The sequence below is a fragment of the Hypanus sabinus genome, chromosome 3 (genome assembly GCF_030144855.1).
Source record: "Hypanus sabinus isolate sHypSab1 chromosome 3, sHypSab1.hap1, whole genome shotgun sequence".
In the NCBI taxonomy this organism is placed as follows: domain Eukaryota; kingdom Metazoa; phylum Chordata; class Chondrichthyes; order Myliobatiformes; family Dasyatidae; genus Hypanus; species Hypanus sabinus.
Window position 1 is genome coordinate 132196031 of NC_082708.1, and position 16162 is coordinate 132212192.

At 39.3% G+C, this 16162-nt stretch overlaps 1 protein-coding gene across 1 annotated transcript in view; it reads left to right on the forward strand.

Moving 5' to 3' along the window:
* Positions 1-953: 953 nt before the first annotated feature.
* LOC132390846 (alpha-1,3-mannosyl-glycoprotein 4-beta-N-acetylglucosaminyltransferase B-like) overlaps positions 954-16162 on the forward strand; it is a 195777-nt gene continuing 180568 nt past the window's right edge. The window contains exon 1 of the mRNA XM_059963386.1: positions 954-1565. Within this exon, the coding sequence (XP_059819369.1) occupies positions 1448-1565 (118 nt within the window). The 5' untranslated portion in view covers positions 954-1447. The remainder of the gene's footprint in view (positions 1566-16162) is intronic.

Here is a 16162-nt window from a genome sequence, read left to right on the forward strand (position 1 = left end):
GCTCCTATATCTTATAGTTGTATGGTCTCATAAATAAATAAGTAAAAAATAATACTGAGGACAGGAGTTGTAGTCCTTGAAAGTGAGTCTGTAGGTTGTGGAATCAGATCAGGGTTGAGGCAAGTAAATATATCTATGCTGGTTCTGGAGCCAGAGGGCTGAAGGATAATAACTGTTCCAGAACCTGGTGGTGTGGGACCCAAGGCTTCAGTACCTCCTTCCCAATGGCAGCCATGAGAAGGGAGCATGGCCTGGATGGTGGATTGGGGTCCATGATGGCAGCACTCCTTGCAGGTGTGCTTAATTGATGGGAGGGCTTTTCCTGTGATTTGGTGGGCTGTATCCATCACTTTTTGAAAGCTTTTCAGTTCTTGGCATTGATGTTTTTTTTCCAGCTGTAATGCAGTCAGTCAGGAATTGGAATTGGAGTCTTGTCACCTCTTTATATCTTCTCCATTTACACCTGCTTTTAGGGTCTTCGGCTAATTCAAAACATTTCCCTCACTTTCTCTGCTCTATCCCCAACCTCCTTCTCTACGCCTTATCTATTTTTTTTACCAGTTTTAACGAAAGCACCTACAGCAGAAATTTTAACTCAAGAGAAGTTTTGATCTGCCATAAATATACTGTATCCAGCATTTTATTTAATTCACATGTCCAGCAAGTTCAATATTTTGGCTCTGGATTTCTCTTTGTATTTCAAGCATAAAAATAAAAAATAACATGAAAAACCTCTTGGAACTCAAGGAAATTTTTAGAGAGTCCTGTAAAAATATTTACCATCCAGGCAGGTATAGGCTGCAAACGCCTTGCAGGGTAAGCTCCTTTTTATATCAGAGATGCACCATGCATACAGCCACCAATAACCGAAACACACGGAAGTATGAACGCTAAAATAACTAGTCACCACACTCTATAAATGAAGTCGTAAGGCAGCAATACTCGAAAGCAAAACGGTTGAGAGATAACCTTGGAGTGACAAACATACAGCGTAAAGATGTGTCTTTACGTAACATCTTGAAAAGAGGGAACAGAAGAGTTACCAACAGTTGTGAGAGAGAAGTGAAACAAGAAACTTTGTGAGGTAAATCAGATAGTTCGGGTGTGAATACTCCGGAAGGAACGGCGACACACTCCAACCAAGGCGGGGAGAGACGGAGTCGAGGGGCGATTGAGTGGTAGTCTGAGCGGAGGAGAGCTAGCTACCCGACACCGAGCGAAACGACGTGCTTAACGGAACAAGTCGGAGAGAGAAAACCTGGCGGAAGAGAAAGAAATGGAAATGATTGAAGATACTGAACACTTGAAAGAGAAAGGCGGCGTGAGAAAATGATATGAACGCGGAGATTCCCTAATAGCTCACCCAGCCGGAGGAGTTAATTGAGAGCAGGGCTTTTGGAGAGCGTTAGAAACATTAATTCATTACACAAAGACGATCTTCTGTTCGATGAGTACGGTTCTGGGATGTCATGAAATGAGGCTCAGGAATGGAAGGGTTTTAACGGCACTCTCTCTTGGTGCTTTTCTTTCAGTGTCATGGTTCGCTTCTTGGCTGAATATGAAAGGTAGGTGGACTACTTCTAACCTGGTCTATTTTCACCCCGCTGTGACTCAGGTAACACCATCTCAACCTGCTGTCGATCCTAAGAGCAATGAGCATATTCGATTGAGAAACAATATTGTACAGACTTGTAATGCGTGTTATGTATTCGCTTACCCCGGAGTTTATGCTACTCATTGATTCTGGGAATTCTCTTTAGAATTACATCGTTTCCGGGTTTAGATTGTACTATTAACAAGACTGAACATACAGAAAGAGAAATATTAACAACCAACTGTATTTCAGTTGCTTTCTTAGTCTTCCAGACCTGTCTGTAATTTTGATTCTCTCCGGCTATCTTTTAAATGTGTCTTTTGCAATGAAATTCCACGGAGATTCTTTGTGGGAAATCTTCAAAATCTCCCAGAAACGAAATAACTAAATGCCTTCTACCTACTTGCCGCTGAAGGCTTTACTTAACCAAATTGCCGTTTGAGATGGTAACTTGGCATTTGCCATCTGCTCTCGTTCTATTTTATCCTCTTTCGTGATAGTAATCCTCTGAGCCCCAGGTAGAATTTCACACATGTTCTCCCTCATGGCAATGGCACTAAATTTAAAAGGCTTTTCATTGTTCAAACATGTTAATGGTCGTCAACCTTTATTGCAGTTTATCTGAGCCAGATGTATCTTTGTCAATTCAAAATTGTCCCTTCTCCAGTTAACTTTTTTTAAAAAAAAATCTTACAACGTCTACCAAGCCTGCACCATATCTTGCACTTGGAATATTGTGCTCAGTTCTAGTCACTTCACTATAGGAAGGATGTGCAACCTTTAGAGAGGATGTGAGGAGATTTACCAGGATGCAGCCTGGATTAAAGAGCATGTTTTATGAGGATACGTTAAGCAAACTAGGGCTTTCTTCCTTGGAGTAAAGAATGATAAGAGGTAGCTTGATAGAGGAGTACAAGATAATATGAGGCATACCTCTTAGTGGCAATTATTAGGTACAGCTACTCGCTTATGCAAATATCTAAAAAGCCAATCATGTGGCAGCAACTCAATGAAGAAAAGCTTTCAGTCATGATCGAGACTTTCAGTGTTGTTCGGAGATTTCAGTGACTTTGACCGTGGAATGCTTGTTGGTGCCAAACAAGTTTGTTTGACTATCTGAGAAATTGCTGATCTCGTGGGATTTTCACACACAACAGTCTGCAGAATTTACAGCGTCTGGTGTGAAAAACAAAAATAAAATCCAGTGTGTGGCAGTTCTGTGGGTAAAAACATCCTATTAATGAGAGGTCAGAGGAGGATTGTCATACTGGTTCAAGCTTATAGTCTTTTAACATCTTGGACTATTTTTTACCGTGCCCATGGTCTGTTTTTTTTAAATCAATTATGGTATTGTCTGCACTGTTGTAACTATATGTTAACTATGACTATATGTAACTATGTGGTTTTGTGTAGGTCTTGTAGCTTTAGTTTTTGGTTTGTTGGGTGGTAGAGTTGGTCTCCTGACTTGGTGTGTCTGGGTAGTCTTGTTTTGTCTGGTGGTTTTGGAGCTCCTTTCTGGGGAACGCGCTAAGATGGTATATTAATACGCAACAGCCTCTCCAGACTTTGGATTGGGGATTGACAGATGTTATGTGGATTTTCTGGTGTAGTCTGTTTTGTCATGTGCTTTTGTGATGTCGTTCTGGAGGAACGTTGCCTCATTTTTAACTGCATTGAATTTGTGGTTTCTAACTGACAATAAACTGAAATTCAATTCAATTCAAGCTGACAGGAAGGCAGTAGTAACTCAAATAACCATGCATTACCACAATGGTGTGAAGAGCATCTCTGAATGGACAAAATGTTGAACCTAGAAATGGATGGGCTAGGGCAGCAGAAGACCACAAAATACTCACAGTGGCCAATTGATTAGGTACAGGAGCTGGTCACCGAGTGTAGATCGATTGGATAGCCAAAGACTTTTTCTCAAAGCAAAAATGGCTAATACCAGGGGTCATAATGTTAAGGTGATTGGAGGAAAGTATGGAGGATGTCAGGGATATGTAAGCCCTTTACACAAAGTGGTTGGGGCACAGATCGCCCTGCCGGGGGTGGTGGTACAGGCAGATACATTAGAGGCACTTAAGAAACTCTTAGACAGACACATGGGTGATAGAAAAATGGAGAACAATGTAGGAGGGAAAGTAGATTGATCTTAGTGTAGGTTAAGAGGTTGGCACATCATTGTGGGCCAAAGGAACTGGACGGTGCTGTAATGTTCTATGTTCTACATGCTTTATTGTCATCAGAATCACACTCTGTACAATCCCTCATATTTGCTGCTACACACTTGCAGTCTTGAGTGCATCCACCTAAGGCAGTCCCTTCACATCGGTCTTTTACTGAATCTGCACTCATCCTAAGCAGAATCCTTCCCTTCTAAATTGCTGTTGAGCATTATGATTAAATTGATATTTGTAAAATAATGGAATTTATTATTATGAATTAAAAAAAACTCAGCTATGTAGTTTACTTAATATTGGTTGAGAACGTTTCAGATTATTTAAGGATTGTGTCATGTGATAACTGCTCTCAGAGGTGCCACAAAGTTTATGCAGAGTATTAGAGAGGTGTCAGTGAGGAGCTCCTCTGAAAAAGGGACGCAGCCTATTCATGCCTGTGTATTTGCTTGTGTACTCTGCCAGCAGGCTTCTTTAAATACTACAACTACACAGAGAATGCCAGTTCTATACTGGTAGGATATGAGGAGGAGCTTGCAAAGAATCACCATCATGTAATTCTGTAGCAAGAATGTCAAAATTCACAATCAATCACAAAGAGGTAAGGTGCAGACCAAAGCACAGCGGGAGTTATAAGGTACTGAAAATTGATTCCAAGTAAAGCTCAGTTTTGTAACTGACAGAGCAGCATTCAGAACAAATACCAGGACAGTTCTGGGTCAGACATACTGAAAATGTTGTTAGCAAGAACAAAGTGTGAATGCCCCTTCGATCTATTGTATGGAGAGGATGGAGATGCTTTTCTGATTAATAATATCATTGAGAATGAGGGCAAGGCTAGAGCCACTTAGTGAGACGTTGTCTGAAAGCAGGAAGATAATCTGGTTATGTGTAGACATATATTTGATGCAGGCAACCTTATTTCCAATTGATGTCACACGAGGAAATATGGACCAACAACTGGAGACCCAGGAAATGACCAGTGATTACATTGTTGTTCTAGAAAACATGTCAGGGCATTGTACATTAAGGCCATTTTGGATTGATACTGGAACCTTGACTAAAGATGCCCAGCAGAATATTAAAGGGGTAGACCATTTGAAGTATGGTCTGTTACATAACTGTCAGCATCCAGCAGACTAGAAAGAAGACATAGCTAGAGATCTCACCTAGGGGGTGGTTGAGAAGAGATGATAAGAAAAAGTAAGGATGATTACAAGAAAGATACTAGCATGAATAGAAGATTGACTGACTGGCAGGAGACAGAGTGTAAGAGAGGGCTTTTCTAGGTGGCTGGCAGTGACTAGTGATGTTCCACAGGGGTCATCATTAGGAGCACTTCTTTATGTTATATGTCAATGATTTAGATGATGGTATTGATGGCCTAGTGGCCAAGATTGCAGATGATATGAAGATAGGTCGAGTGACAGGTAGTGTTGATGAAGCAGGGTGTCTGCAGAAGGACTTAGACAAATTAGGAAAATAGGCAAAGAAGTGACAGATAGAATACAGTACAGGGAAGTATATGACCATGCACTTTGGTAGAAGGTGTCAAGGAATAGATTATTTTCTAAACAGAGAAAATTCAAAAATCAGAGGTGCAAAGGGACTTGGAAGTCCTCGTGCACCATTGCCTAAAGATTAACTTGTAGATTGAGTCAGTGTCAAGGAAGGCAAACACAATGTTAGTATTCATTTGAAGAGCACTGGAATATAGAAGCAAGGATGTAATGCTGAGGCTTAATAAGGCATTGGTCAGACCGCACGGAGTATTGTGAGCAGCTTCAGGCCCCATATCTAAGAAATGATGGGCTGGCTGACAGGAACTTAGACCATAAGACATAGGAGCAGAATTAGGCCATCTTGCCCATCGAGTCTGCTCCGCCATTCAATCATGGCTGATCTTTTTCCTCCTCAACCCCAGTTCCCGGCCTTCTTCCCGTAACCTTTGATGCCATGTCCAATCAAGAACCTGTCAATCTCTGCCTTAGACACAACCAACGACCTGGCCTCCACAACTGCATATGGCAACAAATTCCACAAATTCACCACCCTTTGGTTACAAAAATTTCTCCGCATCTCAGTTTTGAATGGACGCCCCCCTATTCTAAGGCTGTGCCCTCTTGTTCTAGACTCTCCCACCAATGGAAATGTCCTTTCCACATCTACTCTTTTTAGGCTTTTCAACCTTCGAAAGATTTCCCCATCATGCTTCTGAATTCCAGTGAGTAAAGACCCAGAGCCATCAAACGTTCCTTGTATGATCACCCTTTCATTCTTGAAATCATCTTTGTGAACCTCCTCTGGACCCTCTCCAATGCCAGCACATTTTTTCTAAGATGAGCAGCCCAAAACTTTCACAGTACTCAAGGTAAGGCCTTACCAGTGCTTTATAAAGCCTCAGCATCACATCCCTGCTCTTGTATTCTAGACCTCTTGAAATGAATGCTAACATTGCATCTGCCTTCCTCACCACCAATTCAACCTGCAAGTTGACCTTTAGGGTGTTCTCCACAAGGGCTCCCAAGTCCCTTTGCATCTCATATTTTTGGATTTTCTCTCCGTTTTAGTGTTGAATTTGGTGCTGATCCAAGTGCAGAGGGAGAGACTTGGCCTCAGAGTGAACAGTTTGCTCAGTTTTAATTAGAACTGTACAGAACAAAGGGAAATAATAAGTGTTAGGCCAACAGAGCTGCTAACTAAAAACACTCAAACCAACTAAAAACTTACACTATCATCGTGACTGGAAAGCAGTAACTCAAACAAAATTTATACTGTTCCTTTAAGAGTGTCTGTTGAAAACACTAGTCTTCTTTCTCAGAACATAGGCAAAGGTGAGCAGAGAGCATTGTCGTCACTGTGCCTTGGTGAACACTTGGCAAGACTGAAATGAAAGGAAAGGAGTTAAATACAATTACAAAGAAATAGTTATTGGTTGGAAGATGCATTCTTATGTGTGTGATTGCTATCTTCTTCCAACTGCTTGCCTGCAGAGTTCCCGGACTCCACAGCAGACTCTGTTGTTGTAACAGGGTCCCCACTCCCTTTGTGTAGCTCCCAAGGTGCCAGAGACCTGGACTCGCTGGAAAACCCAGATGAGATGTTTTGAGCCTGAACCCAAGAATGTTGCTCTGGGCCATACCCTCCCAATCCATGAGGTATTGGACCCAGCCCCTCACCCAGTGAAGGAGCCGCACAGAATAGACCAGGGACACATCTGCCAGGTGGAGGAGTGGTGTGACTGGAGCAAGGGGAGAGGAAGTCACTGTCTTTGAGCAAGGAAACATGGAACACTGGGTGAATCCTGTTGGATAATGGAAGGTGCAGCCTATGGGAGGCTTTGCTGATAGAACCTTCACCACTACGAATGGTCCCACAAATTTTCCCCTGGCTTGAGCAGACTCGCCTTTTGCTGGAACAGATTGGACTGCTGAGCCTATTGTTTCTGGGTACAGAGCATTGGACCGACTATTCAACAGCAGGGACTTCCGCATCAATCTCTTGGTCAGGGAAGAATGGTATAGCTGGAATCACTTCTGGCATTTAAGGGGGAACATGCCAGTGGAGGACGATTGGAGGTTATTGTGGGCAATCTCTGCTCAAACCAGTTTAGAGCTTCAAGTTGTGGAGTTGGAAGAGATAAGGCAGTGCAGAGATGTCTCCAGCTGCTGGTTCAATCTCTCAGTCTGGCTGTTAGATTGGTGTGGAAACCTAATGTAAGGCTGGCTGTGGCTTCCAAAAGCAAAAGGAAAGCCTTCCAAAACAGGACATGAACTGTGGCCCTTGATCAGACCTTTGTCCTGAAGGAAGTCATGCAGCCTGGAGACATGTTGAACCATAAGAGTGGCAGTCTCACGAGCTGACAGGATCTTGTGGAGAGCAATGAAGTGGGTTGCTTTAGACAACCGGTCTAAAACTACCAGAATGGTAATGGCCCCATCCGATAGAGGCAGACCAGGGTCATCAGGTGGGACCAGGGGCAGTGAGGCATAGGCAGAGCAACCAGCAGGGTGCTGATGTGTTGTTTCTTTTCCTGGGCAGAAGCAGGACAGGCAGGGACAAAGTTATGGACATCCTGGGATACAGATGGCCAATAAAATAGCCTCTTTATAAATTCCAGGATCCATTGAATCCCCAGATAGGAACAGAGACTCTACTCTGGGGTGCAGAGTGGCAGGGACAAACAGCCATTTGGGCCTGTTGGGAAATTTCTGTTCATCAAATCACTGAGGCAGCTGAAAAATGTGCAGGCCAGGATGTGTTTAGGATTGCTGTTGTCCTTAGTGATGTCAGACTGGCAGAAGAGAACATCAGTCTTGATATTCTTGTTGTCAGGACGGTAGGTGAGGGTGAAATTAACCTAGTGAAGAAGAGAGTCCAACTGCCTTGGTGGGAGTTGAGGCTCTTGACGTCACAAATGTAGGAGAGGTTTTTGTGATCTGTCCTTGAAGCGCTTCTCCTGTTTGACTTTAGATGGTCTGGCAGTCAGTAACTGCCTGAATTATACATGGGTCCATTTGAACACTGAAAGGGATGAGAATGTAGTCCAAGGATGACACCTGCTCTTTGTGGAACTCATACTTCTCTGGCTTGAAGGGAAGTTTGTTCTCGAGGAGCTGTCTGAGAATCCTCTGGACACACTGGGCGTGTTCCTGGTGAGAGCAGGAGTAAGTAAGAATGTCATCCAAAACCCAAAAACAAACTGATTTACCATTGCCCCCATTAACCAGGGCCTAAAAATGGCAGGAGCGTGGGCTAGACCAAATGGTATCATAAGATATTGATAGTGGTCAATTAGGGTGTTGAATGCTGTCTTTCACTCATCCCTTCTCGGATGCAAACCAGGCTGTGAGCATTATGCAGACCTATCTTGGAGAATATGGTTGCTTGCTGGAGATGTTCAAATGCTGAGGCAAGCAGGGGAGGATGGTTATGGCCCTTCACCATGATGTTGTTGTTTATTTATTTATTTATTAAATTTGAGAAATTACAAAGAATAAATGTGATGATAAAATAGTAAGAAAAATAATATTAACCCTCCCCCCCCTTAACCCTTATCTAAAGAAAGAAAAAAAAGGAAAGAAGAGAAAGATTGCCTGGTTATCGGAGGATCCCCACATGCTCCATGGAGTTCAAAATAATTTTGATATTTATTTTTACTTTCCCCAATTACTTTATAATTTTATCTTCAAAGGACCTATGTACTTAATCCTATCTTTTGTAAGTATGGGAACCAAATTTTCAAAAATATATCATATTCATTTCTTAGATTATACATAATTTTTTCAAGTGGAATACAACTATGTATTTCATTATTCCAATGATCCATAGTTAAATATAAATCAGATTTCCAAGTAACTGCGATAACTTTTTTGGCTACTGCCAATGCAATTTTTATAAATTTTTTCTGATACTTATTCAATTTAAGTTTCAGTATTGTCCCTTCAATGTCTCCTAATAAAAATAATAGTGGACTATCTGGGAGTTGTACTCCAGTAATTTGTTCCAATAAAAGTCTAAAATTTATCCAAAATGGTTGAATTTTAAAACAAGACCAAGTAGAATGTAAAAAAGTACCAATTTCTTGGTTACATCGGAAACATTGATCAGACATATTTGAATTTAATCTATTTATTTTCTGTGGTGTTATATATAATTGATGTAAAAATTATATTGTATTTATTAGAACATTTATTGTATTTCTCATATTATCAGAACATAATCTTGACCAATTTTTTCCATCAATTTTAACATTCAAATCAGATTCCCATTTTTGTCTTAATTGTCTTTGAATCAAATTATACATACAAGATGTAAATTTTTTAATTTTTCCTTTCTGAATTAATATTTCTATTTCACTAGGTTTTGGTATCAACATTGTTTGACCCACCTTTTCTCGTAAATAGGCTTTAAATTGAAAATAACAGAAAAGAGTGTTATTTGATATTTTATATTTATTTTTGAATTGATCAAACGACATCAATGTACCTCCTTCAAAACAATCACCTATATATTTAATCCCCTTTTGGAACCAATTATGTAAAAGTTTATTATCCATTGTAAAAGGAATAAGCCTATTTTGAATTAAAGTTCTTTTTGCTAATAAAGATTTCTTTATCTCATCGTCCATATTTACCTTATTCCATAAATCAATCAAGTGTCTTAATATAGGAGATTGTTTTTTTTCCCGTATCCATTTGGATTCCCATTTATACATAAAATCTTCTGGTATGTTTTCTACCTATCTTATCTAATTCTATTCTAATCCATGCCGGATTTTCTTCATCAAAAAAAGATGCAATAAATCTAAGTTGATTTGCTTTATACTAATTCTTAAAAATTGGAAGTTGTAACCCTCCTAAATCAAATTTACATGTCAAATTTTCCAATGATATTCTTGACATCTTTCCTTTCCAAAGAAATTTCCTTACATATTTATTCAGTTCTTGAAAAAACTTCTGAGGTAATTGTATTGGTAAAGTTTGAAATAAATATTGCAATCTAGGAAATAAATTCATTTTTACAGCATTAACTCTACCTATTAATGTTATTGGTAACATCATCCATTTATCAAGATCCTCTTTTATTTTTATTAATAATGGCAAATAATTTTGTTTATATAATTTTTTTATATCATTATCAACTCTAATACCTAAATAATTTATCCCATTTATTGTCCATCGAAATTGAGTTACTAATCGACATTGATTATAATTTCCTCTGGTAAGTGGTAAAATTTCACTTTTATCCCAATTTACTTTATACCCTGATACTTCCCCATATTCTTCCAATCTAAAAGATAATCTTTGCAAAGATTGCAATGGGTTTGTTAAATAAATCAAAACATCATCAGCAAATAAATTAATCTTATATTCTTCTTGATTAACTCTAAAACCCCCGATGTCTGAATCTGTTCTAATTAATTCAGCTAATGGTTCTATTGCCAATACAAATAAAGCAGGTGATAATGGGCAGCCTTGTCTAGTTGACCTCGTTAAGCAAAATGGTGTTGAAATCTGACCATTTGTAACTACTTTAGCTTGAGGATTAGTATTTAAAGTTTTAATCCATTGTATAAAAGATTTTCCTAACTCATATTTTTCCAATACCGTAAATAAAAAATCCCATTCCAATTTATCAAATGCTTTTTCTGCATCCAAAGCAACTGCCACACTCATTTCCTTTCTTTTTTGTGCCAAATGAACAACCGGGTTACATTATCCATTGATTGTTTTTTAATAAAACCTGTTTGATCCATATGTATTTATTTTTGTAAATATTTAGATATTCTATTAGATAAAATTTTTGCTAGTATTTTATAATCTGTATTCAACAAAGAAATAGGCCTATATGATGTTGGTTTTAAAGGATCTCTATCTTTTTTTGGCAATACAGTTATGATTGCTGTTAAAAAAGATTGTGGGAGTTTATGCATTCTTTCCACTTGGTATATTAATTCCATAAAAGGAGGAATTAACAAATCTTTAAATTTTTTATAAAATTCAGGAGGAAAACCAACTTCTCCTGGGGATTTATTACTCTGAAGTGATCCTAAAGCTTCTTCAACCTCTTTTAATGTAAAGGGCATATCTAATCCTTTCTGTTCTTCCAAATTTAATTTTGGAAGGGTTATTTGTGATAAAAATAGATAATCTCAGCAATCTTATTTTGTGATTCTGATTGATATAGTTCAGTATAAAATTTTTTTAAAGTTTCATTAATTTCTAAAGGCTTATGTAACCTTATTTACACTTGTTCTAATTGCATTTATTGTTTTAGAAGCCTGTTCTGTTTTCAACTGCCAAGCAAGAATTTTATGTGATCTTTCACCTAATTCGTAATATTTCTGTTTAGTTCTCATAATTACTTTTTCTGTACGATATGTCTGGAGTGTATTGTAGTTTTTTATTAACAAGTTGTCTTCGTTTTTCTTCTGTCATATATCTTTGAGATTCTTTTTCTAACTTTATGATATCTTTTTCCAATTGATCTATTTCTGCTGCGTATTCCTTCTTAATTTTAGATGTATAACTTATAATCTGACCCCTTAAATATGCTTTCATCGCTTCCCATAATACAATTTTATCCTCAACTGAATGTAGATTTGTATCCAAAAAAAATTGAATTTGTTTTTTCATAAAATCACAAAAATCTTGACGTTTTAATAAAATTGAATTAGATCTCCATCTATAGTTCGATTCCTCCTTATCCATCATTACCATTGTCATTATCAAGGGGGAATGATCTGACAGTATTCTTGCTTTATATTCCACACTTTTCACTCTACCTTGAATATTTTTTGATAATAAAAAAAAATCAATCCTTGAATAAGTTTTATGTCTATTTGAATAAAATGAATAATCTCTTTCTCTTGGATTACTTTTTCTCCATATATCAATCAGGTTGAAATCCTTCATGAATGATAAAGTTAGTTTTGTTACTTTAGATTTTGTAGCAACTTTAGTTGACCTATCCAAAACTGGATCTAAAAAATTAAAATCTCCACCTATTAATATTTTATCATGTGCATCAGCCAAGTTCAAAAAAACTTCTTGTATGAATTTTGCATCATTTTCATTTGGTGCATAAATGTTCATAGAAGTCCATAATTCTGAAAAAAATTGACAAAGTATAATCACATATCTCCCCACAGAATCAATTATTATATTTTGTATTTTAATTGGTAAAGATTTATTAACCAAGATTGCAACTCCTCTCGATTTTGAATTAAATGAAGCTGCAATGACATTTCCAACCCAATCTCTCTTTAATTTCTTACATTCTGTTTCTGTTAAATGTGTTTCTTGTAAAAAAGCTATATCTTTCATTTTCTTAATATATGTTAAAACTCTTTCTTTTCACAGGTCCATTAATTCCATTAACATTAAAACTTAAAACATTAAGTAAATTAATCATTCATAATACCTTGGGAACTCTTGGGAATTTTAATTCTCCATGTTGCTATGAGTCTCTCCCCAACCATCCAGGCAAAAAAGAAGAAAAATAGAAGAAAGGTAACTAATATATAAGAAAAAAACCCCAAAATACCCACCCACTAATGTTGCAAATAAAAAGAACACAACATTACCCCCCCCCCCCCCATTTTACGGGTCATGGCAATTGCCATGATTGTACTCATGAAACTCACAGCCATCGATCAGGAGCTCCTCCAGCTCCCCCGCAAAAAAAAGAAAATATATTAGTGAAGAAAAAAAAGAAAATAATTAATGTCTCTACTCCCAATTAATACTCCTCGACTATTTTTTTTCCTTATAAATGTCCATCAAGTCCAACCTTGTTTCAGTCTTCATCATTAGTCCATTTCATTTCTATAATTCTTTACTTCTCTTCATGGACATCAGGTAATTCTTGTACAAATTTCTCCGCTTTCCGGTAGTCGACGAAAAAACTTCTTCCTTCGTTATCCAGGAAAATTATCAATTTTGCTGGGTAGCTCAATAAAAATTTATAGCCATTTTCCCATAAAGATTTTTTCACTGGATTAAATTCCTTCCGCCTCTTCAGAAGATCGTAACTTATGTCTGGATAAAAAAAACTCTTTTCCCTTACTATTATCAATGGCCCATTTCTCTTTTTAGCACCTTGAGTAGCTGCCTTCAAGATCATTTCTTTATCTTGGTACCTTAAGCATTTTATCAAAATTGATCTTGGATTTTGATCTTGTTGAGGTCTTGGTCTTAAAGCTCTGTGTGGTCTTTCAATTTCAATTACTTGACTTCCTTCTTTCATTTCCAAAATTTTCGGAATCCATTCTTGAAACAATTTTATTGGATTTTCTCCCTCTGTACCTTTCATAAGACCAACAATTTAAATATTATTTCGTCTACTAGAGTTCTCAAGCGCATCCATTTTTTCCAACATCCGTTTTCTTTCTATTGTCCAGGCAAGATTATTGTCTTCTATCTTATCTATTCTTTCAGTGTTTTCTTCCACTTTTACTTCCATCTCTTTAACTTTATTGTCCATCTTCTTTTGTTTTTCCACCACATTATCGAGTATATTCTGCATCCTTCTCATATCTGTTCTTATAGCTTTTAATTCATTCGTCATATATATCAGGATATCTTTCATGTCTCCTTTAATCTCTTCCTCCTTTTCCTCTTTTTCTTCCTTTGAATTTCCCAAAGAGTCTGATTCTTCTTCTGATTCTCTTCCAGTTTCACTTCCAGCCATAGCTGGGATTTGTAGTTTTGTTAATATCCGTTCATGCATACTTTTGTGCATGCGTTCTTGCCGTTTCTTCTTAGAGACCGCCGACATTGCTGCAACTTCCTGTCCTGCATCATCAGAAGTGCCATGCACTTCGCCGGGAGGAGATCCAACTTGAGTCCGAGGCTTCGCCGAGACGGTTAGGCCTTTTCCCCCGCTGATTTGCGCAGTCTTTGAAGTAGTAGCTTTCTTCTGTTTCAATTTAGGAGCCATATCAAAAGATAATCCTGAGTTGCTTATAAATAGTTTCTAGTAGGTATTTGTTAACTCTTCTTCATTTAAACCCATTTCATTACTTTTTACAAGGGAGCTGGATTCCCAATGTCTCGACCCTACGCCATCATGTGATGCCCCCCCCCCCCACCATGATGTTGTTGAGGGGCTGATAATTAATGCAGGGATGAAAGTTGCCATCGTTCTTGCTCACATAAATGAATCTTGCCCCTGATGGTGAGGTTAACAGAGGGATAAATCATAAGGCCAATGTCTCCTTGATGTATTCTACCATGGCCACGATTTCAAGATAAGAGGGAAAAGAGCCACCCTGGAGAGGACTAGAACCACGTAAGAGGTCAATGGTACAGTCATATGGCCAGTGTGGAGACAGGGTGGTGACCTTTTTTTACAGAAGACCTCAAGAAGGTCAGTATATATGGCTGGAACACCAGCCAGGTCCACGCTAGGGAAGATGCAGACAGGAGCTTGAGCTGGACCTAGACATTTAGACCATTATGCCTGTCCTTACTCTTGGAGCACCTTTAGCAACCAGTCGATCTGTGGTTTGTGCCAAGATAGCCAGAGCAGACCAAGCATCAGCAGCAGTTAAAGTTAGAAAGAGAGCTGTTCCCTGTGGTTGCCCTCTGGCACAAGTTGGAGGGATTCTGTGGAAAGGGGGATCATGCCTGTGCCTAGAGGCCAGCCAACAAGAGTCTTGCCTTCAATATTCTCTCTCAACTGTTGTGTGGGAACTCCCCTCCTTTGAGCCTGAGAGATATCCATGAAGTTCCTGACTGCCCCAGAGCCAATAAATGCCTGAAGCTCATAGGCCTGGGATCCCCATGACAGGGAAGCTGAGAACATTACTGGATTAGGGGAAGGTGGTTGCATGGGGAATCAACCCATCAGAATTCCACTTCCTGCTGATGTGTATCCACTTTTACTGATGTTTGTTAGTGTAGAGGCTGCAGCCCGTTCCCCTGCGTGATCTCCTTCCTCCTGAGGTTATGTAGGCCATTCACCTGCATGGGCTCCTCTGTTGGACTGAGTACTGGTTGACAAGGAAGGGGGTGAAGACAGAGGAGACTCAGCGCAACATGCACTGTGATATCATGGTGGACATGTAAAGCAGTAATGAATAATCTCTCATTCCACCCTGTCCCGACCGCAAGAGTGCGGATCTTTACTGCGTAGTCCCTCACTGCCCCTTTTCCTTATCGCAGGTCCTGGAATCAGTGGGCAGCCTCCTGACCTCATACTGGAAGATCAAACACTCTCTTGAACTCGACTATTGCTGGAAAGACTAGGCTGCATAGGAGCCTTGCTCTGGAAGGGTGTTGAATAGGCTGAGTGAGAGATCATCTCAGAGAATCTCCATGTAAGCCATTTTACCTGTATCATCACCAAACCAACCTGGCTGGGCTTGGAAAGTCTGCTCATACTGGGTAATGAAGTTCCTGCAGCTGTCAGGGTCAGTCTCTGAGGGAGGAATACTTGGTTCAGGTCCAGAAGCAGCCAAAGAAATCAGGTCATTCATGACTGAGGCTGATGGGACTGCTATAGAGGAGGATATGAAGTTGGACTGTCCTGGGAGGGAGCTGCTGGACAGGGGCAGCAAGAGCCGTAATGGCAGCCACCTGACTCTGGCTGTGTCTGTGGCGAGTTGCTGAAACATCACTGCGAGTGCTTCCTGTTTGGACAGGGCTTCGCTCTCTGAGAGTCGTTGTCCCCACTTCTCCCAACACAATCTCTACTGACTTGAACTTCTCTCCTGCCTGACCAGTGAAATTCAGGGTCAATTTCAGCTGCTTTCTCTCCACTGGGTCCATTTTGACGGTGAAGCCTTCCTGATAGGTGTTCCACACTGGCCCAAGCACAAAGGGAGAAATGTGGACTCGGAACGGATAGTTTCTTCAGTTTTAATTAGAAATGTACAGAACAA